This window comes from Gasterosteus aculeatus, chromosome 4 (genome assembly GCF_964276395.1).
Source record: "Gasterosteus aculeatus chromosome 4, fGasAcu3.hap1.1, whole genome shotgun sequence".
NCBI classification, from domain to species: domain Eukaryota; kingdom Metazoa; phylum Chordata; class Actinopteri; order Perciformes; family Gasterosteidae; genus Gasterosteus; species Gasterosteus aculeatus.
Window position 1 is genome coordinate 16,100,907 of NC_135691.1, and position 22,774 is coordinate 16,123,680.

Below are 22,774 nucleotides of genomic sequence, written 5' to 3' on the forward strand. Positions count from 1 at the left end.
AGTAATGCCAATAATGCCAATGCAGCACATACCTGGAAACATCGGGTCTGAGATACAAGGATATCGAAGCTGTTTGAACATGCTCCAAACACGATTGAAACGAGCCCTAACAGAGTTAGAAAATATCTCATGTAAATTCTTTCAAATAATTTACACACGGCCTTGCAAAAGTTGAACAATCGGTCAAATCTAAAAGCTAACACGGAAGACGAGGCAGAAAATCAATAGAGCTTTCGCCGCTGATATCGGCGATTGATACCCGTAACTTTTCTCTGAGACAAACCTTGCCGAATAATTGGAAACCAAATACCAAGCACCTGAATCATGTCTATCAAAATCATTCTACAAAAATATGAAGTTGATTTGTCGATTTTTTGCGTGAAAATGAATACATCTTAGTTTTCCAACCGGAGGGAGATTCGAATATTCAAAAAATAAGCTACTAACATCTGTTCCTAACCACTATTCCTTGACCTCTGTGGAAAACGTCAAGGGGTCAAGGAAATATGGTCAGGAGAATTCATGAGGAGTTAGGAACCTTCCTAAGCAAATTTCCGGTCTAGAACCAGAACATTTGAATTGTCAAATTTGCTTAGCAAGGTTCCTAACTGAGTGAAATGACCCGGAAGCAGTCTTAGTGGCTGTTTGAATTCTCTAATGCTAAGGAAAGGAGCTTCAATGCTTCCCTAATTAACTCCTTTAGCATAGGAACCGCTAGACTATCCTTTACAAAAGGAAAGGAGATAATTCCGTCCCACAATTCCTTGTGGTAGCAATGACCGCCCGATCCAGATCATGTAAGTAACAGTTAGCAAAATACATGTTGCAATTTGACAATTTAAATCCAGCCATAATGTTCCAGGGGGGACCAATAACATATAAATTGATTTTTAGACCACTCACTGGAGTTCCCCTTTATCCTGACAGGAAGAAAAAAATATTGTCTAGATAGATAAAGTAATTACAGAGTTATTAGACTTTTTTCATGGGTATGCCATCTTCTGAGCATAAAAGGGCTGTAGTAAATAAAGCCAAGAACAGTCACCAACAGGATGAGAATCTTTAATCTATGTTATTTAAGTTATGACAGGATGTGCTTATCGTTATGGAGGACTAAAAGTGCCACAATTAAATAAATAAATACACCATTAAATAATTACTTAAATGTGTCATTCATTAATTAAAATTGGAATTAAATAAATAAATGTGTCATTAAATGTGTCATTAATTAATTAAAATACCGATTCATTGTATGTAAAATGCATATATAACTATTTCACTATTTACATTTACATTTCATGATCCTGCGTTGCAGCGCTTCATGAATTACTTAAAACTGTCAAACTGACCCATCAAAAGTTGGTAGGCGGAACATAACGCCTGATTGGTTACCCTGTGCATCAAGTCAAGACAAATCAATTCCAGATAATGGATCGCTGCAGAGCTACTGAACACATTCCAATACACTGGGTGGCGCTATTCACCTCTACGTTGGTTTGGATACGCTGTTAAACAGAACTTTCATTGCAACGGCTAAAAATCAAGGAGATGACGCGGTCCTGCTAGCCCCAATGACCAAGGACGCAGACGCCGTGCGAGGTGCAGGACAAAATGTCAAAAAGTTGCCCGGAGCTGCTGAGAGAAGCAGCGAATTTGATTGAGGAAGCTCTGAGCAGAAGTCCAACGGCTCCGGCGGCTCAGTCACAGCAGATACCGGCCGCTCAATCACGTACACCTGTCCAAGGTAAGCTAAGTAATTTCATGTTAGCCAGGTGTGCTACTCATTAATGATTCGGGACACACGTGTGGGTTAAATTAGATCGACTCGAAAATGTATTTGTATGTGGTATTATGATGTTTCGTGCGCGACACGTTCGTTGTTAATTGGTGGAGCATAAAACCCGCTAGTTAGCTAATGGTGTTAGCTGGTTTGAGCATCCCAAGATAGAAGTAGAGACTGTTTTAGCTGACTGGTGACCGTTGAGCGGTGACGTTTTTCTGTGTTGCAGCGGAGGTAGCAAGGCTCTTTGCGCCATACAACATTGGAGCCAGAAGGAATATGACGAGACGACCAGCACAAGTCCAAGTTAGCCGAAGAAGCTACACACATACTGTCTGTTGTTTGGCTGACCACAATGCGGATAAAATTCCAAGCGTACTGGTTAAAGCTGAACTTCCTCATTCAGGACTTGGAGAGCAAAAAGTAACATTTTCAGGTCAGTGCGAAACTAGGCATTAAACAAAACAAATTGTGTTCATTGCAATTATTTGCATTTAATTGTATAGTGACTCAAACGTAATTCATTTTAATACTGTGAATAATAGTTATCACAGGCTTATTTGCTTAATTTAAGGTGAGGTGAGTTATGATTTTGTTTTATTTTTCTCCAGGGAATGACCACGATCCCATGGTTATAACAAATAAACTGATGGAAGTGTTTCCGAAGCTCCAACAAGGGGGAGGCTTTGAACTTCTAAAACTTTTAGGATCTACTCGCAGTCGAAATCTTGCATTGCTTCAGTGTCCCAGCACTGGATACACCCTTGCCTATCTGAAAGATCCATCGACGATGATTGGACAGGCTACAATCTACATACGTCCACTTCAACAGGATCTACCCTTAGATTGTGTACATAAATTTACAGAGACCTAGTTTAATACATAATCAAAACAAAGATTACTGGTGACTTTTAATCATTAATTAAAAGCCATTTGTTGTTAGGAGAGCTCACGTCCTGCCTCTGGTCCAGTCATCCCCTGCATCACTTGTCAGATGGAAGTTCCCTTTTCAGAGATGAAGCTGCACAGATTGAGCTGCAATGGGTATGTACTTCCTAAAGCAATGCGAGGGTAGCATATTCATTTTCTTTGGGAATATGTCCTCTTGGAGTGTTGTGCACACAAATAAGCCAGTATGACCATTTTGATTCTGTTCACTTCGAGGACACCCATGGAGGAAAGAGAACAAGAGGGAGGCCAAAGGGAAGAAAATGATAGTGAGACAGCCCTAGTCAGTGACAGTGTTCCAGTGAGGTCTGAAACATCAGCTGAGAGTGCAGTAGTTCCAGCAGTGATTGTCAACGAGGAGTTGGATCGCAAAGAAACAGACAGTGGTATGTGTCATCACAATAGTGTTGCTATAAGATTGTGTGTAACTGAAAAGTCAATAGAAAGCGAACACTTTTAATATAGAATTGGATAAGATAATAGTTACAGGCAATTAATAACATGCACCTGTTTTTTTTATTTTTCTAATATTTAGTTTTTGTTGAATGACGTTTTTATGTCAACTCGGCGTTGTGACAGATTTTTAAGCTATTGGGTCCCGCGTTTTATCAGTGAAATAACATAATTTTCCTCCTGTTGTGTAGAGTGAGAGGGTATCTGTATATGCAGGTAACATGCCAACTCACAATATGTCTCTGGAATAGATAACTTTGTTGTTGTTTGTTTAGAATGGAAGATTATTGAGGAACCCACTCAAGCTGCCAAAGTTTTCAAAGAAAATCTGCTAAGGGAACATGCAACTGGGAAACCACTTAGAATAAAGATGGATGTAAGGGAGTCTGAAGAGGACCGGGAACGGGAGCTTCTCTTATTCTATAAACAGCAGCAAGAATGGGCATGTCCACTTCATTGTACTCTGGTTGGTAAGTAATATAAAGTTTATAATATAAATACATCAGTACAGTTTATACCACTCAAGTAGCATATATGGAATTGTCCCATTGGAAAATGGGAGAATGGAATGCACAAAATTATATAATTGATAAAAAATGTTATGTATGTGAATATTGTGCACAATATACTCTTATCTGGAATAATCAATATTAAGGATGCTGTTCTAAATTACAGCCAATATAATTTTGACTATTTTTCTCCCTTGCTTGTTAAATGTTAGCTAATCAAGTTACCCGTATTTGTCTGCCACTTTTTTCCACTGTGTTATTATCAGTATTTTATTTCAGGTGATCTTGCTATCGGAGAGGGAGTGATGCGGTACTTTATGACAACAATCATATCCAAACTCCAGTTTGGATTCAGTCTAGATCTTGGTAAGTACTCGCACACGTTCTGGTGGTTGATGAACGCAGATATGTGCTGTTTAGCAGAGGGCCGGTGGGCAATGTTTTGTGTCAGGTAAATCAGTAAGTCAGTAGTAGGATATTCAGGGGGGTTGCATTTGAAGTGGTTTGGGGTCTGTAAGTCATTTTGGAGTAGGCTACAATTTTGTTTAAGTGAATTCTACAAGCAGCAATACCACAGGCCAAGTAATCGCCCGTTCCAAACAGGCACATTTTCAACGGGCACTGCACTAGTATGATGTAATTTTATGTATTTAAGAGGTTAGTTGTTGTGACTTTATTCCCTGCTCTCTTGGTACTTTACAGGAGGAATGGGCCGAACACTGCTATTTGAGGGTGAACCTGACCATCTTGTTCCAGCAGCATCAGAGGCACTTATTGAAAGCAACCTCTTCCGGGTTGCAGGAAGGATGTTGGCCCACACTTTTCTGCATGACGGTCCCCATGTTACAGGATTAAGTCCTGCTGTAATTCATGTACTGCTCAATGGGGACCCAGAAATGGCTACTGTTGTTATTGAAGACTGTCCTGATCTGCACATCAGGAGCATCATAGAACTGGTATGTAACCTAAAAGATAATTTGCCATGTAAAAAAATATTGCTTGGGCAGATATAATAAATGGTATGGTCCTTATTCTAGCTTGAACATGAAGAATTTACACCGTAACAGAAAGCCACAGTTTCAGATCTTTCCATGTCTTGGGATCTTCCGGCAGTCACCAAAACAAATCGGAGATGGCTACATAATAAACTTCTACTCCATGCAGTGAGTTCCTGCTGGTTAAGTGACAGAACTCATTGCTGTACTTGTTGAAATTATAGAATGTATTCTGAACCCTGGCTTGTTAATGTTAACACAAGAGTTTAAGTACTCGAGTTTTAATGGGTTTTTATAAGACACTTTATTGTGCTTTTATTAACATTTTGTTCTACTGTGCCAACTTTTGTCAAATTTGGGTTAAGGATTTCTGCTGTAATATGGGTCTGTCTGTCTCTTAGGTCGTTGGGAGGACCATGCGCCAAATTAAACAGTTGAGAAAGGGACTGAAAGATGTGATGGTATGGCCCCTGCTGACATCTAGGCCAGATGTTGTCCCACTTCTTTTCCCCAAAATGGCTGAAATGCAGTTCACACCCCAGGTAAGTCAGTAATTTAGTTATATTTGTGACTTAACTTAATGAATTTTACGTCTTTTTTCCATGACTGAGCTGGCTATTTTTCCATTTTCCAATAATGTGATCTGCATCTCCCTTTTTAAAATTACAATTTGTTTTCTTTAAGATGCTCCTAGAAGAAATCACATGGCCAGTTGAGGACAGTGATGATGAAGACTTTGACTTGGACACCACCTGCCGCATCACTGGCTTTCTAAGGATGTTCATTGAAACGGGTATAAACCTAATTTCTCTTTAAAAATGCTTCTATGTCTCATGGATAGATATGATCAAATAAAGTTGAACTAAATGTCTTCAATCCATTGTATGACTTTTAGCTTCATCAGGTACCCTGGCCCAGCTGCTGACATCCTGGGTTGGCTGGGAGATGCTTCCTCCTGAACTGACAGTGGTGATTTCTGAGGGAACCCTTCCTACGTCCTCCACATGCTTTGAAACACTAAAGCTGCCAGCTCATTTCAAGATCTACATGGACTTTGAGAAAGCACTTGTCGCTGCTATAAAAAGTACTGGATTTGGGCTTGTTTAAGTATTTTCAGACACAAGTTCAGTGTCTTTGAAAACTGATTAACACACTGCAGCAGTTGACTTTTTATTTTATTTTTATTCGGCATATATATATATATATATATATTTTTTTTTTAAAGGAAAGCAAACTTTCAGTTTTTGACTGCTTGTTCTAACACAAAAAATAAAAACGTGTCGGACATCAGTCTAAGATTCTTGATAACACTTCCACAGTCTCTACATATAGTCTAAGCGCATCAGTAACAGAAACTCCTGGAGCTGGCAAAATTGCAACCTCTTCATCTGAGAGCTCACGGGCCAGCTGAACCTCGGGGACTGACACAGTGCCTCCATGAAGGCTGTGAGGTCCGTTCCAGTCGATCCCATACTCTTCAGGAATCTGAAAAGATGACAAGCATAATCAAACTTGTACTTAAAAATAGTTTGACATGTCCTAACACAAGATTGTTATTTTTGGTCACCAAGTCAGTGAGAAATTGTTAGTTATTAAAGTTTTGTGAAATAATACAGCTGTAGTATGCACTGTAGAAACTACAGCTCACAGGTTGATCTTTAAAAGCTTGGGAGATTTTAAAGACAATATAGTAAATGTTCCATTTAAAGTACCACATTTAGCACAATTTTTTCCTCCCATAATTCCTTTTGGGCAAACACTTTAGAAACGTGTTTAAAGTTGATTGTTAACCTCAGTAGGATCCTCCTCAGGGCCTTGCTCTCTGTAACGTCTCCAGAGTTGCTGTGGTGACTGATTCCTTTCAGTTCTCAGACCGTGAAAGTTCCAAGCATCTCGAAAAGAGTCTAGGCTTTGCTGAACCAGTGGAAGGAAAATCCGGTGCAGAGCGAAAAGATGGACTTCATTGTCTGGATTCAGTGTTCCCTGATCTTCCAATGAAGTAAAGATCTGATAGAAGAGGTCCAGGGCATGTTCATAAACATCTCTCCACATCCTCTCTATTCTGTGTTTAGGATAAAATTGTCAAATTGTTAATTTATGTGACATATGCTAAAGTACATTCAACTGGTATTTTAGTTGTGTGAGCCTAGTTGCCAAACATATTTCTTTACCGCTGATTGTGGACACTTCTGCCTGTGATGTGTGAATTCCTGTCGGTACCTCTGCTTCTGATCATGAATTCTGCTATCTGCATTCTCCCCCCCTTTATCAGACCGTACCCTTGATGGCAGCCCATACTGCTCAACAGCGGCGATAAAGCTCTGTAAGACCGTATGAGCTCTGTTATTGCCAGCCACAGTCAGGTAGACCACTAAACGACTGAATCCATCCACCCCACCGTGGACAACAAATCTCCACCTGTTGCAAAGACATGAAAACATACAACTTTATTGTGAAACAATTGTAATGAAACATCTAGAACGATGAATTGTTTATCTGCTAATATCACTGACCTGATGAGCTTATGGTGGCCATCTATATGCCACAAAGAGTTTGGGCCAGGCACAAAATACTGCCGTCGCCTTAATACACGCAGCCTCAGACGTCTCATGTAGACTCCCTCTGCATCTACTCTGCGTAAAGACTCTTGCAGTCTTGAGACTGAGGGGAGGAACATCCGGACAGCTGAGAATATTACTGTCAGATATTGTTCCACCTCTATTAAACAGGAGGCTTAAAATCACAGGACATGTCTATCCTGATGATAGAAGTCAGCTGTCCTGAAATGTGTGTTTCTCTTCTATTATACACATTCTACATCTCAGAGGCGATGTCTTTCCAAAAGCGGGCTTCCTTCACCTTTCAAAAGGGCAGAGCTCCGAATTAAAAATACATTTAAATAATGCCCATATTATTATACTCACTTGGAACACGCACACCTCTTGCATTCAGGTGACCACGGATTAGCTTGTAGCCGGTGTTTGGATGACTTCTGTGAATTTCACTTACAATATGGTCCAATTCCTCATCATTCACAGCTGAATAGAGATCTGTTTTTCTGTAGAAACAAAAAAAACACAACATCAAGTAATGTTACCTTAAACGCCATATTCTTTCAGAGTGTATGAGAGCAGCAATTGATAAACAGAAACCTCATGAATTTAGTGTAAATACCTTAAACTGTGTTGTTGCATGCACCTCCTGATGGTCCTCTTTGACACTCCGAACATCGCTGCGATTTGAACTGCGGGAACTCCACAAAGAACTTGATGCTCCAGAACTGCACTCGGTATGTCAAACGGCAAACGCCCCGGTCCCTGTGTGTGTTGGGCCTGATGCGCCCTGGTACCAGAGAAGCGGTGGACAACTTCTTCTAGATTTGTAATTACTCTGTGGTCGATATCTTCGTCAGAAAGTGCGGAAATGACTCCAACAACTTCAATAAGTTCCTCTGCTTTACTAGCTACATGCTCGGACTCAGCAGGTCCTGCTTCTACATCCTCTGCTAAGTTTAAAATGTCTCTCACCAACTCCCTGGAAAGTTCACGGAGATCCTCCATGTTTCTATCCAGGTACTTCAGACCAAAGCAATGGATCAGACTAGATTCGCGTTAGCCCCGCCCACTGACTTTGATGGGTCAGTTTGACAGTTTTAAGTAATTCATGAAGCGCTGCAACGCAGGATCATGAAATGTAAATGTAAATAGTGAAATAGTTATATATGCATTTTACATACAATGAATCGGTATTTTAATTAATTAATGACACATTTAATGACACATTTATTTATTTAATTCCAATTTTAATTAATGAATGACACATTTAAGTAATTATTTAATGGTGTATTTATTTATTTAATTGTGGCACTTTTAGTCCTCCATATATCGTAGCTGCTTGGTTTAAAATGCATTTTTAAGAGTGTTACTGACAATACACACGTCTATGGAGGCACATCTCAAAAGCAATGCTTAACAGGTCATCATCCAATAGCAAAATGGATTTACATCACATCACATGGACCGCCAATGTTACCATCATGTTAGATCAATTTTAAGCCACCTTATTGACACATAACCATTAACTTAGGCAGCGGGCGCAAACGCCCTTTGGTATTTCACGCAGGTCTCAGCCAGACACGCGGAGGGCTTTAGGACCCCGCGGCGCACCGCTTATCTGGACCTTTAACAAGCCGCGATACAATGGCAGCTTTCACCTGCGCGCGACCGTAAGCATTCGAGCTAACGTCAACCGACTGCATATCGCGACGCTGCGGTGCACGTGTTGCGTCTCCGGTAGTCGCGTTGGGTTCCGGTCCAGTGATCGCGGGAAGCGGCGGCTCGTCGCCCAGCTCGCTGATGGAGCACATCCGACTACCGAAGGTAAACTGCGGACGTGGTCGCCGTCATTAGCTCCAGTTTCCGCCCTGTTCCTCCGTTGTCATCGCAACACAAACCATCACGCGCGTTCACGGTGTCTGCAGAGTTACAACGCAGAACATTCATAAATCAAAACGCTGCACTCAAAGGCTGCGTGGGCCGCTGTGGGCCACGTAGCCGGTCACAGTCCTCCTGCTGCTATCACACGGCGGGGTGTGTGATTCCTCGTCCCCGCTGATAACACATGAGTACGTGAGGATGAGGCAGCTTGAGGTTGTTCTTCCTCTTCCAGGTGGAGAAGGTCAGGCTGCTTGACAGAGTCTCCCCGAGGAGAAGCAGGGTGGGAACCCTCTACCTGACGGCCACGCACACCATCTTCGTGGAGAACGAAGCAGCGGTGCGCAGTGAAACATGGGTGAGCACCAGAGATGAACCAGTTGGGACGAACAGTCCATGTTTACGTCTCTTGGTGAGGTGTTGTCAGAAGGCCTCCCGTACAGGCACCATTCATTTTGCACGCAAAAGTCTATGCAGCATTGGAGGCGCACTAAAGCGCTCCACGTCGGCCTTCCTCTGTCCCACCAGGTGCTTCACAGCTTGGTGTGCAGCGTGGAGAAACAAGCCGCCACAGCCTCGGGATGTTCTCTGCTCGTTCGCTGCAAGAACTTCCAGGTTCTTCACTTTGTCGTGCCTCGGGAGCGGGAGTGCCACGACGTCCACCTGTCCCTGCAGCGCCTCTCCCAGCCAGGTGAACTTCAGCATCGAAATGATCACATTGGGGATGTAATTACTCAAGTGTGCAAGAACATAAATACTACATGTTTATTGGTTCAGCGGTGATCTTGGTATTACTTTCCGCAACACTTCAAATTGTTGATCTTTTGTGTCAAAACTTGATCAGAAACTGTTGCGCCTTGCAGAGCGTTGCGAGGAGCTGTATTGTTTCTCCTACAAACCCAACGTAGATGAGGAGGAGAGGCGGCGGGAATGGGACTTTTTGGACCTCAAGGCTGATTACAGCAGAATGGGACTGCCAAACTCCCTGTGGAAACTCTCCCCTGTCAACCAACACTACAAGGTCAGGGAGCCGACATCTACGACCAGTTGTTCTGTTTTATCCTAATATGGCCCTGGCAGAAGCTCAAGCCTTCTGGTGTGTTGTTTTCAAAGGTGAGCGACACGTACCCGGCTGACCTGTTCGTGCCTCAGTCGGCCACGCCTCCGGTCATAGTGGGCAGCTCCAAGTTCAGGAGCCGGGGCAGATTTCCTACTCTATCGTACTACTCCAAAGAAAACCATGTAAGTTGCATTCATTTCTGTTTCCATCTGATGTACGTGACGGGCCTTCAATAAATAAATACATGAAATTCCTGATGCTCGGATGGCTCTAAAGAAGCCCTAGATTCTTTCTTTATTGGTTTTGTTATAATTAGCACAGATTGTCAAGCGGGTTAAGGGCTTTCTTCTAATAACACGTGTGCTACAACACAGGGAGCTAAAGGGCCTTATAAGAATGTCATGGAGATGCAGAGCAAAACACCGATGTCTTCTTTTTCCCATTTTAGCTTTTACTGATTTGAAAAATGCGACTATTACGGGATAAAACAAACGGAATGAGAACCGGTCACATACTAAGGACGTTTGTTACCGTGACATTTAAACACTTGTCACTATCAATGTCAATATCAGAACGTTACATGCTACCGTCAAAGTTAAAGTCCTTACGGTTTTCTGAATCGGGGAATAATTCTCAACATTCCTAATCCCGTCTATTAATCCTTGACTGGACAGTTGTGAGTGCTTTATGTGTGTGAGGTCAGCTTCCCAGGGCTGAGGGTCCAGCGTGTGGAGCCCAGTACGTACAAAGAGGCTCGACTCGAGTTTGTGAGCCACACAACGGTCTTCTCCCTTGTGGATACTAAATAAAAAAAGGGGGGGGGGGGGTTTCTATTGAACATGGCATGGAATGAGATTAATGGGAATTTTTAATCACCCGCATCCTAGCATTTTTGATGTTTTTTGTTTTGAATGTGACCCGGAGTATTAATTATCTTAAGAAATCGAAATGTTAGACGAGTAAACATGAAGCCCGAGCGCCTCTTGCCTCCTCCCAGGCCGCCATCTGCCGCAGCAGCCAGCCGCTGTCTGGCTTCAGCGCTCGCTGCCTGGAGGATGAACAGATGCTGGAGGCCATCTTGAGGTCCAATCCCCGCAGCGACTTCATGTACGTGGTGGACACCAGGCCGAAGGTGAGCCCTTTTGTGCCCAGGGGAAGTCTTGCAGTACTATGCTGTGTGTTCAGGTGGGCTTTATTTTCCACACTGCGTTTTTTTTTTTTTATAAAGAGGAATTTCATGTCTTTCCAGCTGAATGCAATCGCCAACCGAGCTGCGGGAAAAGGCTACGAAAACGAGGATAACTACTCCAACATTAAATTCCAGTTCATCGGCATCGAGAACATCCACGTCATGAGAAACAGCCAGCAAAAGATGCTGGAGGGTAATTATTTTACTGCAATGATGTCTCACACTGGTTTTGGATGAATTGACTGTAGAAAGAGTTTGCAGGGCACAGCAGTGGCAGGAAGGGTCCATCACATCGGCGTTTGCATAACAAATTTCCTTTCTGGCATTGGCGGTTTTAAAGTACGCTGCTTGTTCACGTGAATGGAGCAGTGGGACCCCATACTACCCCTGTGGCTTTCATATGCACTCATGCAGACGGGACTGGACCGCTATCAGGCCTTTAATGAGCCCACAGGAGATTTTCTGGGTATTGTGCAGGGGTACTCCTAGGACGACTTTGAATCCATCTGGATTTTATTTCTGAGCTATTTTGGTTTCCCAGAGTGGACAATCCGGGACCTTATCCCCCAAAGAGAGACCCAGGGCGTGAGAATGATGTGATTTCAAGTCTGAAAAGTCAAAGCTGTTCTCCGCTGTGATAACTCTTTGCCCTCTGGCAGCACAAGGGAAGTCTTTAAAAAATAAAAAAAAGGAGACAGCAACTGCCCCTGAGAGCCTGCCCAACTCCCTCTGTCTTCCCCAAAGCACACTTCACTGAGTTTTCAGCACCCCCCCCGCCCTCGCCGCCCTACGAGGGTTATTGAAGGTGGAATGAACCCATTCACCTGCTCTCCTATTAGGGGCCTCACAGCGCTGCCTTACCGCAGACTTATTACATAAGTTTAGCTGGCGCTTTTATCCAACGCGACTAAGAATGCATTTTTAAACCACCGTTTACATTTGCACAGATGTCTCGCTCAGGGACACTTCAACATGGGACATGGAGCAGCCTGGGTTTGAACTGCCAACCCTGCGGTTCCCAGCACACCCTCTCTACTCCATGAACCACCGACGCCTATACAGCGTCCGCAGAAATACGCCACCTCGGGCACAGAGCGAGCAGTTTGTAAAAGTGTCTTGATGACCAACTTAACGTCATGCAATTGTCCTGAGTGAATCAAATGGGAACCGAGGAGAAGCGGGTTCACGTCGATCTGGCCCTCGGTCAACTTGGAAATATTTATGTTGAAACCTGAAGACCGGGGGGAAAAGAAATGTAGGCTTCAGTTCTACAAGATAAACAAACCGTGCAGGAAGAGTAATGGTGCAGAGATGGATCCATATTTAATTTTGCCTGTGTTATTTGTTATTTGAGTGGATTTGGTCTTTCATTCATATATTGTTATAGAGTGTACGGCCATGCAAGCGCCTACTTGAGGCTGAGTGGTTCTTCTAAGCTAAATGCTAACTTCTAACTGGCAATGCTAACGTCACATGTTGATTTTTAGCAGGTTGGTCTTCTTCACGTTCACCGTTGTAGTTTAGCAAGAATCCGCATCCTAACTGTTGTTAATTAGCGCTCAGCACGAAGTAGAGCGGCGGCTGATGTCGATGCTGGTGTCATTCTTTGGTATTTGGGCTAAAAACACATACGTATTTGTTTACACAGGATTGCATTCCGATGCAAAGTCTAGGAAATCGCCATAGTGATTGAAGTTCATCATGAGGGGGTCGTGGGCGTCTGCACTAAATAACCACTTCTTTGTGTAGCTGCTTAGGCATTTAACCCAAAACCATGAATGAACTTTGGGGTGACACTAAAGCAGGGGTCTCAAACTCGCGGCCCGCGGGCCAATTGCGGCCCTCGGGACGATATTTTGTGGCCCCATCCTTAATATGAAAGTGTAATGTTAGTGCGGCCCGCAAGTTTTATACTGTAACCCCACTGTCAGCTGCTGTGTGGGACATGTTATGATGTTCTGGTTTCCTACTGTGTGCTTGTCCAGTGAACGTGGCATGCATGTGACTGACATGGGGGGCGGGTCGTGTGTGTCGGCCGAGGTGCAGAGAGCAGGAGGGTGAAATTCAGTTTCCTGCCCTCTTTCGCGCAGGTGATCATGTGACTAACCGTTAGCATCGCTCGTTTAATAAAGTTTTCCTTTACGACTCACACTAACAACACATGAAGCATCTGACGTCACCGACGAGCGTCTCCGTCCATTACTACGCAGCTTCGATTCACGTAACTTCACGTTTGGTTATAAAGGAATTCCACGGTCACATGACCTTAGGTCTCCCCCGCTGAGTTAAAGGAGGACTAGTGTTGTAGTCTCATTCGGACCGATCCCCCAGGGTGGGGTTCAATGACTGCTTTTGAAAGTGAGTGTTAAGTTGTGTTATTGTCGACCATGCCGTTCGGACGCTAGTCTGGCCCGCGTTCGGTTGAAGTGGGCTGCATCTGGCCCGCAGCTGATTTGAGTTTGAGACCCCTGCACTAAAGGTACATTCCGGTATCTCCAATGGCCTTAGGATCATCATCTGGAAACAATGAATATTTATAAATATGTATAAAAAATGGTGGTGCCAATCCATGTCGTAGGTATTTGTCCTGCTTATAGGTCTCGAGGAAAAGTCAAGGGTGTCACCAAAATCCTACTGATTCATCCTGTAGGGAACATGAATAGCTCAGACATTGCCATGTTATTACCAATTGTTGTCGGTGATTGGCGTGGGGTTTAATATAGCCGGTGATCAGGTATGCGCCTTGTTTCCTGCCAGTGAGACAGCTGTGTTGTGCTTACAGCGTGTGAGCTGCGTTCCCCCTCCATGTCAGACTTCCTGGAAGGTCTAGAGAGCTCAGGCTGGCTGAAGCACATCAAAGCTGTTTTGGATGCAGCCATCTTCATCGCTAAGGTCAGTCTGGAGGTTGATCCCCGCTGTCTGCCTCACCGCGCCACTCAATGTTAGCTTAGGTGTTTGTGTGTGCGTGGTTGTGTCCTGGGTGTGTGACACTCGTCTGATACACACACTCATGCATCCTTCAGGCTTCCATCACGAATATAAAGTGGCGGGATAACACTCTAGGAACACCCATCAGTCTAACACACCAGTCAACGGCATCCAAGAACGATTTAATCAGGTGTCTCCGTCCAACATCGCACGTATTTGACTTACAGGCTCCACCAGTCAAATATCTACAAATGTACACAGTCAATTTGTGTGTGTGTGTGTGTGTGTGTGTGTGTGTGTGTGTGTGTGTGTGTGTGTGTGTGTGTGTGTGTGTGTGTGTGTGTGTGTGTGTGTGTGTGTGTGTGTGTGTGTGTGTGTGTGTGTGTGTGTGTGTGTGTGCGCACACGCAGGCTGTTGCAGAGGAGGGGGTCAGTGTACTGGTTCACTGTTCAGACGGTTGGGATCGCACTGCTCAGGTGTGTTCAGTGGCCTGCGTGCTGCTGGATCCTCACTACCGGACCCTCCGAGGATTCATGGTAGATAACCAACCTTTTACCCTTTCTGTGTTTTCAATTACTACAAGTTGTGAAGAGGAATCTGTGTTTCAGTACATGGATGTGTTTATTCTGCTCTCAGGTTCTCATAGAGAAAGACTGGATTTCATTTGGACACAAGTTCTCTCACAGGTTTGCCATTAGAATTATTTTTAAAATTTTCTACAATAGCATCTATGATTTTCAGAGCTCTCGAGCCGTCCTCTCTTCCTCTCCAGATGCAACCACCTGGTGGGAGACCCCAAGGAGATGTCCCCCGTCATCGATCAGTTCCTGGAGTGCGCCTGGCAGATCATGGAGCAGTTCCCCTGTGCCTTTGAGTTCAACGCGAGGTTCCTCATCACCATTCACAGCCACGTCTACTCCTGCCAGTACGGCAACTTCATTGGCAACAATCAGCGAGAGAGGATCGCGCTGGGGTGAGATTTATTTTCCTTTTCACAGCGCAGACATCTTGTCAGAGACTGTAGGTGACAGCCAGAGGTTGATTGCATGGCCCAGTTTTATGCAAATAGAAGTGACTGTGCTGAAATCAAAGCCGGCTGGTTCAAATCAACCAATTCATTTCATCAAACTTTATTTGACATTGTCTTTCATTTTTCCTTTCATGCAGATTGCGTGAGAGGACTCACTCTCTGTGGAGCTATCTGTGGAAGAACAAGGCCGACTACATGAACCCTCTGTACCGACCAGACCACAGGCAGACCGAGGGGCTCCTCCGGCCCTCTACTGCCCCCTACTGCTTTAAGTACGTCCCGTCAACCGGGGGCAACCCGTCCCACGTAGTTTACCTGGCATGCACTTGTGTTCCCTAGTTACACAGTCTGGGCTATTAAACAGTTTTGTAAGCAATCCATATGAAGAGTAAATGATTCAAACAGGTCTTGGAGAGGGCTGTACAACCGCTTTGACCAAGGGATGCATCCTCGACAGTCGGTAGAGGATTATCTGAGTGCCATCCAGGAGGAGACGCAGCAGCTGGAGGAGCAGCTGGCTTCACACCAACGGGTAGGGCACGGCTAAACAAATACATTCAAAATTCTGTATTCTACAGATGTTTTTTTTTTTGTTTTTTTCCTGGTTCCTGGAAAATGTTCAATACTGTAGTCTTCATGTCTTGAATTTACAATAGAAAATTGCTCAGCTGGAGCAGGAGGGGGGTGTCACCTGGGGAGCCGTGGCCTTTGATAAGAGCCCCACGGCGTGGGCTCTCGGTAGTGACATGGAGCTGGCCAACACCCCTCAGGACTACGCCGGGGGCTTCGTCACCAGCAGCCCCTGTCAGCACAAAGCGCCAGAGGGCAGCCTGCTCCTTCTGACCCACGACGGCAACATCTCCAACGGCAGCGACCAGGAGTCGGGGATCGCCGACGTGAGCTGTCTCTCGCCCCTCAGCGAGGACAGCGCCAGGGACCCGGACTCCGACGAGGCCGCCTGAGGCAAATGTAGCGTTTGGTGGAAGGTGTAGCAGCCACCAGACAGCCACTGTGCCGCCTATCAGACCTTCACATTCCACGTGTAACCCAGCTATTCGCTTACTCCAGTGAAACGTCTTATCTGAGAGACCCATGTAACTTGCACTTTTGTTTTTACGTAGCTGTGGGGGACTCGGCCTGTTGTCACACACATACGAGTTGATTTTGTTTACTGTAGCCGACCACATTTCCCCTCTCACTTAACCCGCCGAGGAGCAAATCCGGATGCCGCTTGCTTTCATGTCTGTTGTTAAAGGCCGAGGTGACCCTTGGGAGAGTGCCCACAACTTTATTACAACACACCATGTTTCTGATTTAACTTATTTAATCAAGAATGACTTATGAACAATTCAATGCAATTTAATGTGTCTGTGTATAACATATGAACAACAACCAGAGCTCCAGACAGACCTAGTCATAGTTTTCTGACAGGATGTGGTGAATTTTAAAATGTCTCATTTTAAAGCTATGGCCCCTTTTGATCACTGCTACTCTGTGCTGGTGTCTTAACCCCAATGGACATTTATAGTGACTGAACTCCATGAGCATACAGCTGGGTTTGTAGTTCTCACACTACACTGACCCAGTGGGTCGTTGTGGTCGATTGTTACCTTGGGGTCCGAACACCTGGCTTTTCAACTTGATACACAATGTCTTTGCTTTGAAATGTTATTGAATGAGCGACTCATTACATTTCTGTCCGCGAGATTTCAGCACCACATTTGCTGTGATCAATCAAATCAAGCATATTACTAAAGGGAATCGACCCTCAGCTGGTATGAGTAAGTGATGCCACTACTGATGACTGAACATTAGCCTAGAGCATGAGAACACAAATGAGTTGCTGCTTTAGTGCAGAAGCTAACTGACTGACTTTTTGATTATTGGCTCCATCTCAACTGTAAAGGTTTCATTGAAACCATACACAGAACACTAATACAGATTAGGTGCACTCCAACACTAAACTTGAACAACACGTTATCAACGTTATCAAGCAAAGCATGTTATGGTATTTTTCTATTGTACTGTATGTGTTTGACTACTTGCTTCAATGCATGTTGTTTTTGTTTGTTTGAAAGGGTCTACAATGTCTTATAAGCAATTTGACCCAGTGTAAAAGAAAGCTTGTTTATGTGTTTAATGTGGAATAAGAGCCAAATTTGTCAAACTGATCTTAATGCAAAGTTGTGTTATTTGTGTCAATTTTCATTTCAAATAAATTATTGTCAATAATCGTGATCTTGTTCCTGGGCGACCATATCCGTTCACCCATCCGTTTTATAGTTTTTTAAGACAAGTGTGATGGCTGGTCCAATCATTGAAAAGTCTAGAATTAAAAAAAAAGTAATAATAGATAATACAATTGAATTGTGACCAAGCATGTAATAACTTGTTCAAACTCAAATTAAAAAGCGACCGAATGATGTTCTTTCCTCAGCTGGGGAGCAGGAGCGCTGAACAGGGAGGACGCCGATAACGCAGCCGCCCTTACATGCGCACGTGACGTCGTCTGTTTTACGTGATGACGTCGTTCGGCTCACCTATGATGGCAGCAGTGCGTTGACGTTGATACATTGCTGAGTATAAACTATTTAAAAAGTTATCTGAACCCACCCCTCTCCCCCCTCCCTCCGTCTCCCCCCTCCACCCTCCGAGACACTAACGCAGAGCAAATTAACTGCTTCCAGACACAGTACACACCTAATAAACACGCATCCGCCCCGTCTGGGGACACGGTAAGTTCACGCGCTACAGGGAGCACCGCTGTGTCAAAGTGGCTCTGAGTGTGAGAGAGTGAGTGTGAGGGAGGGAGAGGGTGAGTGAGTGTGAGGGAGATTGAGTGCGTGTGTGCATCGCTCTAGTTGCTCGTCTCTGTCACGTCAAGCGCACCCTCTTTAAGTATGTGTTGAACCTGTGCACCGCGTCCCCGCCCGTCCGCTCGCGTTAGCTTAGCCCGCTGCTAACCGCTACGCGGAGCCGGACGTTAGCTAACTGCCTGCGCCGAGCTAATGTTGACAGCATGCAGCCAAGCGCGGCACGCACGCTCCCGCTCGGCTGCTAACGTGTCTGTTTGCGTCACCGTGTGGGATCCCAGGTGAAGGGAAGCAGCGACTGGCTTCCCTTAAGTTGAGATATCTGATCCCCGTGGCAGGTCGTTATTAATAGTGTGTGTGTGTGTGTGTGTGTGTGTGTGTGTGTGTGGATCATGCGCCGTGTGCCCCTGCTCATCGTTTGGTCTGTCCATGGTCAGCAGGTTGGTCTATGAACCAGCTGTCCTTTTTTTTTTTTTCTTCTTCTTCCTCCTCGCATCTATCTCGGTACATGAAGCGGCACTATGCCCGCTGCTACTGTGGATCACAACCAAAAGATATGTGAGGTTTGGGCCAATAACCTGGAGGAGGAGCTGAAGAGGATCCGGCAGGTCATCCGAAAATACAACTACATTGCCATGGTGAGTGATGCTCTTCTGTCTCGCACATCTGGCTTTCAGTCCTGCATTGAAGAGCTTCATGTCCTTCCTACAGGACACAGAGTTTCCAGGTGTGGTGGCTCGACCTATTGGAGAGTTCAGGAGCAACGCCGACTATCAGTACCAGCTGCTGCGCTGCAATGTGGATCTGCTCAAGATAATCCAGCTTGGCCTCACCTTTATGAACGAACAGGGCGAATACCCTCCGGGAACATCGACGTGGCAGTTCAATTTTAAGTTTAACATCACGTAAGACGACTTTTTTGCCTCTCACCTCTGTCCGCTTCTCGTGTGGTCATCATGTGCATCCGTGGCATGCACACGAGTATTAGAGGATCTCCGCTTGTTTCTAACGGCACAAGTAGATGTTCGAATGAGCTGCATATTTAGCTAAATTTGCAGTGTTTACTGTTCGTGCCGCCTTGTCAAAATGCAAGCCAGATGTTAGATGTTGCTTCAGGACCAAATTTAGAAACCTTTCTACTGCAAACACTGAGCGAGCAGAACACCGCACTACAAATCACTATTTTTATAATCCTGACGTCCAACTGCTGTTCTCATTCCCACTTTGTGGGTGGAGACGATAACAATGTGACATGTCTTTGTCTTCAGGGAAGACATGTATGCGCAGGACTCCATTGAGCTGCTGACCACTTCAGGGATTCAGTTCGAGAAGCACGAGGACGAAGGCATCGAGGCGCTGTACTTTGCGGAGCTGCTGATGACCTCGGGGGTGGTGCTCTGCGACGGGGTCCGGTGGCTGTCTTTTCACAGGTATTCAGCGTTTTAGTAATTAGCAGCTGTTTCCGTGAGTGATGTGGACAGCTGCATAGCAACGGGAATGTTGTTTTGCTCAGAACTCCCAAGTCGTATGACGCAGGTATAACTACTAACTGCTTTTACTCACAAGTTATTTAAGAGACGAGCACACGTTGGACACTGTGCACCGATCGGCATCCCTGTAGGGGGTGTTTTGGCATTTTTGCACACAGAAAACCTCTGTTTTGAAATGTTTACATATGTGTTGTGTTTTAAAAAAAAAAAAAAAGAAATCTGCATTTCTTTGGTTCCTTTTTGTCTTCCTTTGTGTGTCAGTGAGAAGTAAGATGTTACGCAGAACTGTGGTCGTTTTCCTACACACACGTTGAAACAAGTAAATATCCCGTTGGAATTCTTTTTAATGTGAAGTGCAATGAACACTTATGTATTTTTATTATTAGGATATTGGTTTGTAGTGACCAGACACTTTATTTTGTTGTTTTTTTAACAGTATTTTCTCAAATGCACTGCTTAACATCTTCATTTCGTACTCAGTTTCCCACTGTGTCGCCATGGCAAACTGAGGCTAAAGATAACCAGGCTTTGGAAAATAAACAAAGCTTAGGTTTGAAACACCACTGTCATCTTTCAGGTATTTAGAACACACCTTTAACAAAAGGCTTTAATGTTGTTTTGATTTATGTTACTTGTTATTTTATGTTTTTCTGTTCTGTTTTTCACGTCTCATTTCTGTAACTTCATCCTCATTTTCAACGGTTTCTTGTGAATGAACCTTTTAATCACATCTGATAATTGGTCTGTTGTGAACAAGCCAAACATCTCATTCATTGACTTTTGACCTAGTAGAATACTACAATGTCCCAAATCACAAATTATTTGGGGAAAGGTCTGTGTGTTTGTGTGTTTAGTTGCCCTTGCATGTGCAGGTACAGGCGTAAGAACGGCTCTTTAATTATCTTTGTGTCGCGGCAGATGGAAAGTGACAAGCTCTCTTTCTATGTTCTCTATGAAAAAAGAAACCCAGTTAAAAGTTGTGCGTGTGTTTGTGTGTATGTGTTTTGTAGTGGCTATGACTTTGGATACCTGATCAAGATTCTGTCCAACGCTAACCTGCCTGAGGAGGAGGTGGACTTCTTTGAGATTCTTCGCTTGTACTTTCCCGTCATTTATGATGTCAAGTACCTCATGAAGAGTTGTAAAAACCTGAAGGTACCTAAATATGTAATTCCGCGGGTAGCGCAGGGTGTCTCCTGTGTTCATTTAAAGCTCCACACCTCGATGTCTCTTGCGATCTCCCGTGAGTGACTTGTCTCTTTGTTGTTTTTGCCTGCAGGGCGGCCTGCAGGAAGTAGCTGAGCAGCTGGCGCTGGAGAGGATCGGACCGCAGCATCAGGCCGGCTCTGACTCCCTTCTCACAGGCATGGCCTTCTTCAAGATGAGAGAGGTGACGATTCAGACCAGCACCCCTTCATGTCGATCCCAGGGCCCTCTAACGTGCTCCGTTGTACCGGGATCACGCTTTCCTCTGAATGCATATGATGACATTGATGTGAGACTTAGTGCATTTAGTATGACGGGGCGTCTTTAGTGGACACCGCTGTAGATCCTCCCGTTTTGAGAACATGAAATGTTTATGCTTATATTAAAAAAGTGACCTTAATGATAAATCCATTAGTAGTGCATCGGATTGAACTGGACTCACTTGTTTCCCTCTTCTATTTTGGGAAAACATTGCACTATTTACTATGCACTGAAATGTGGGCATTACTCAGAATTCTAACTTTCTTAAATGGCTGACAAAAAAAAACCCAACTGCTGTTAACATATTTTAAAACGATTCGGTCTTGATCGTGCGGCTCTCCTCCACATGTAACCTGGGAGAAGCACAGCAATGTGAACCAAAAGCAATGCACTGTATATATTTGATAGTGTTGAATGAGTGCGTGTTCATGAACCTCTCCCCCAGATGTTCTTCGAGGATCACATCGACGATGCAAAGTACTGTGGTCACCTCTACGGGTTGGGCTCCGGCTCCGCCTACGTGCAGAACGGAACAGGCAACGCGTACGAAGAGGAGGCCAACAAGCAGCAGTCGTGACGTCACTCCCGAGCCCCTCCCGCCCCGCGGGTCACCTGGACAGCCGCCAAAGCGCACACCCGTCATCCAACCAGCTGCTTCCCATTGGCCCCCGCTCACCTTAGACAACTGATTATGATGCTGTGTGAGTTCAGTCCTGTATTCTCACGAGGCAGTCTGCACGTCCCGGTTGGGTCACTTGAATCTGGGAAGGCTTGAAAAATATGGGGTTTTAGTTTTCCTAAAATGTTCCGTAGAAATGTTTTGCACTTTAAAGCTCCAACCTGATTTTATATGGAAAGCTGAACAGGAGTTTCTATTGTCTTTGTTGCCTTCCCATTTAGCTTTGTGAACACTAAACACTCGAGGACCGCTCTCAGCACGCCGCGCCTTAAGATTACCTGCGTTTATTCTCTTTTAACCTTTAATTTATTGTGCTGGTTATCTGACATTAAACAGATACTCTGTTCAACATGACGCCACGTGTCGTCTGCCATTGGATCTCCTCTATGGTGTCAGTGTATATAAGCGCCAGTGAATGTTTCTTTTTCCCCATTCTGATCCCACTGTGATAAGCCTCAAGACAAATACGCTGGTGTTTCTGCTCATGCAGTGTGTCGACTGGACGTAAAAACCGAGTTTTAAGTTACTGTTTTGTTACTGTTTGTGTTCATGATAATGCTAAGAAGTCACTAAACATTCAGTTGTTGCACATGGCTTTCCTTGCAGGAATATGGATCATTTGTGCACGTAAACACCCTCATTAACACAAGCACATAGGAACCTTTTAGATGGTTTTACAATCCTTCACCAAACCTTGAAAAAAAAGACAATTAAGTGTAAGAACGCTCTCCTGCAGTAAGACGTGCAGAGGTTACCCGGAGATACTCTGTTGAGAGTAAAACTCTTTAACTGAGGTTACGTAGAGTTTGAGTGTTGAAAGCAGAGTGGAGTTCAATTCAGCTTCTTATTTTTTTGTAATTCCCTTTAGTTCATTCATGCTGCGGAGCCGCATGTACTAGAATGTTTGAATAAATGCTGTGTTAATCCTGAACTTCCTGAGCAGTATCCTGAACTTCAATAGGTGTGCGTTGCATGTTAGCAACGGGATTTCTAACTGACA

At 44.4% G+C, this 22,774-nt stretch overlaps 4 protein-coding genes across 12 annotated transcripts; 3 read left to right on the plus strand and 1 right to left on the minus strand.

Moving 5' to 3' along the window:
* The first annotated feature begins 1,107 nt into the window (after positions 1-1,107).
* LOC144406233 (uncharacterized) lies at positions 1,108-5,975 on the plus strand. Of its 2 annotated transcripts, none has more exons than XM_078101515.1 (12): positions 1,108-1,744; positions 2,010-2,216; positions 2,392-2,630; positions 2,724-2,824; positions 2,945-3,114; positions 3,457-3,651; positions 3,970-4,056; positions 4,393-4,646; positions 4,728-4,867; positions 5,087-5,227; positions 5,370-5,478; positions 5,581-5,975. In XM_078101515.1, the coding sequence occupies exons 1-9, from the start codon at positions 1,612-1,614 to the stop codon at positions 4,752-4,754; spliced, it is 1,413 nt and encodes a 470-aa protein (XP_077957641.1). In that variant the 5' UTR covers positions 1,108-1,611; the 3' UTR covers positions 4,755-4,867; positions 5,087-5,227; positions 5,370-5,478; positions 5,581-5,975. The 2 variants fall into 2 exon arrangements, with proteins under 2 accessions (XP_077957641.1, XP_077957640.1); XM_078101514.1 differs by having other exon boundaries at positions 4,728-4,853.
* Positions 5,848-8,368, minus strand: LOC144406234 (uncharacterized). 3 transcript variants are annotated; one of them, XM_078101519.1, is made up of 6 exons: positions 7,860-8,367; positions 7,610-7,743; positions 7,199-7,370; positions 6,857-7,103; positions 6,477-6,747; positions 5,848-6,170 (listed from the first exon to the last, which is right to left on the minus strand). In XM_078101519.1, the coding sequence occupies exons 1-5, from the start codon at positions 8,243-8,245 to the stop codon at positions 6,718-6,720; spliced, it is 969 nt and encodes a 322-aa protein (XP_077957645.1). In that variant the 5' UTR covers positions 8,246-8,367; the 3' UTR covers positions 5,848-6,170; positions 6,477-6,717. The 3 variants fall into 3 exon arrangements, with proteins under 3 accessions (XP_077957645.1, XP_077957646.1, XP_077957643.1); XM_078101520.1 differs by lacking the exon at positions 5,848-6,170 and having other exon boundaries at positions 6,679-7,103; positions 7,199-7,346; positions 7,860-8,368; XM_078101517.1 differs by lacking the exon at positions 5,848-6,170 and having other exon boundaries at positions 6,679-7,103; positions 7,860-8,368.
* A 379-nt stretch (positions 8,369-8,747) lies between these two features.
* mtmr7a (myotubularin related protein 7a) lies at positions 8,748-17,557 on the plus strand. 3 transcript variants are annotated; one of them, XM_040172599.2, is made up of 14 exons: positions 8,748-9,064; positions 9,354-9,476; positions 9,647-9,809; positions 9,982-10,139; positions 10,232-10,360; positions 11,176-11,310; positions 11,428-11,560; positions 14,150-14,259; positions 14,706-14,831; positions 14,932-14,981; positions 15,068-15,268; positions 15,463-15,597; positions 15,731-15,857; positions 15,982-17,557. In XM_040172599.2, the coding sequence occupies exons 1-14, from the start codon at positions 9,041-9,043 to the stop codon at positions 16,285-16,287; spliced, it is 1,920 nt and encodes a 639-aa protein (XP_040028533.2). In that variant the 5' UTR covers positions 8,748-9,040; the 3' UTR covers positions 16,288-17,557. The 3 variants fall into 3 exon arrangements, with proteins under 3 accessions (XP_040028533.2, XP_077957637.1, XP_077957639.1); XM_078101511.1 differs by having other exon boundaries at positions 8,817-9,064; positions 14,391-14,831; XM_078101513.1 differs by having other exon boundaries at positions 8,835-9,064; positions 11,176-11,560.
* A 168-nt stretch (positions 17,558-17,725) lies between these two features.
* On the plus strand, positions 17,726-22,705 carry cnot7 (CCR4-NOT transcription complex, subunit 7). 4 transcript variants are annotated; one of them, XM_078101521.1, is made up of 7 exons: positions 17,726-18,060; positions 18,579-18,776; positions 18,850-19,043; positions 19,407-19,568; positions 20,639-20,783; positions 20,908-21,018; positions 21,541-22,705. In XM_078101521.1, the coding sequence occupies exons 2-7, from the start codon at positions 18,660-18,662 to the stop codon at positions 21,670-21,672; spliced, it is 861 nt and encodes a 286-aa protein (XP_077957647.1). In that variant the 5' UTR covers positions 17,726-18,060; positions 18,579-18,659; the 3' UTR covers positions 21,673-22,705. The 4 variants fall into 4 exon arrangements, with proteins under 4 accessions (XP_077957647.1, XP_040029926.2, XP_077957648.1 ...); XM_040173992.2 differs by having other exon boundaries at positions 17,768-18,060; positions 18,653-18,776; XM_078101522.1 differs by having other exon boundaries at positions 17,887-17,905; positions 18,653-18,776.
* Positions 22,706-22,774: the final 69 nt, after the last annotated feature.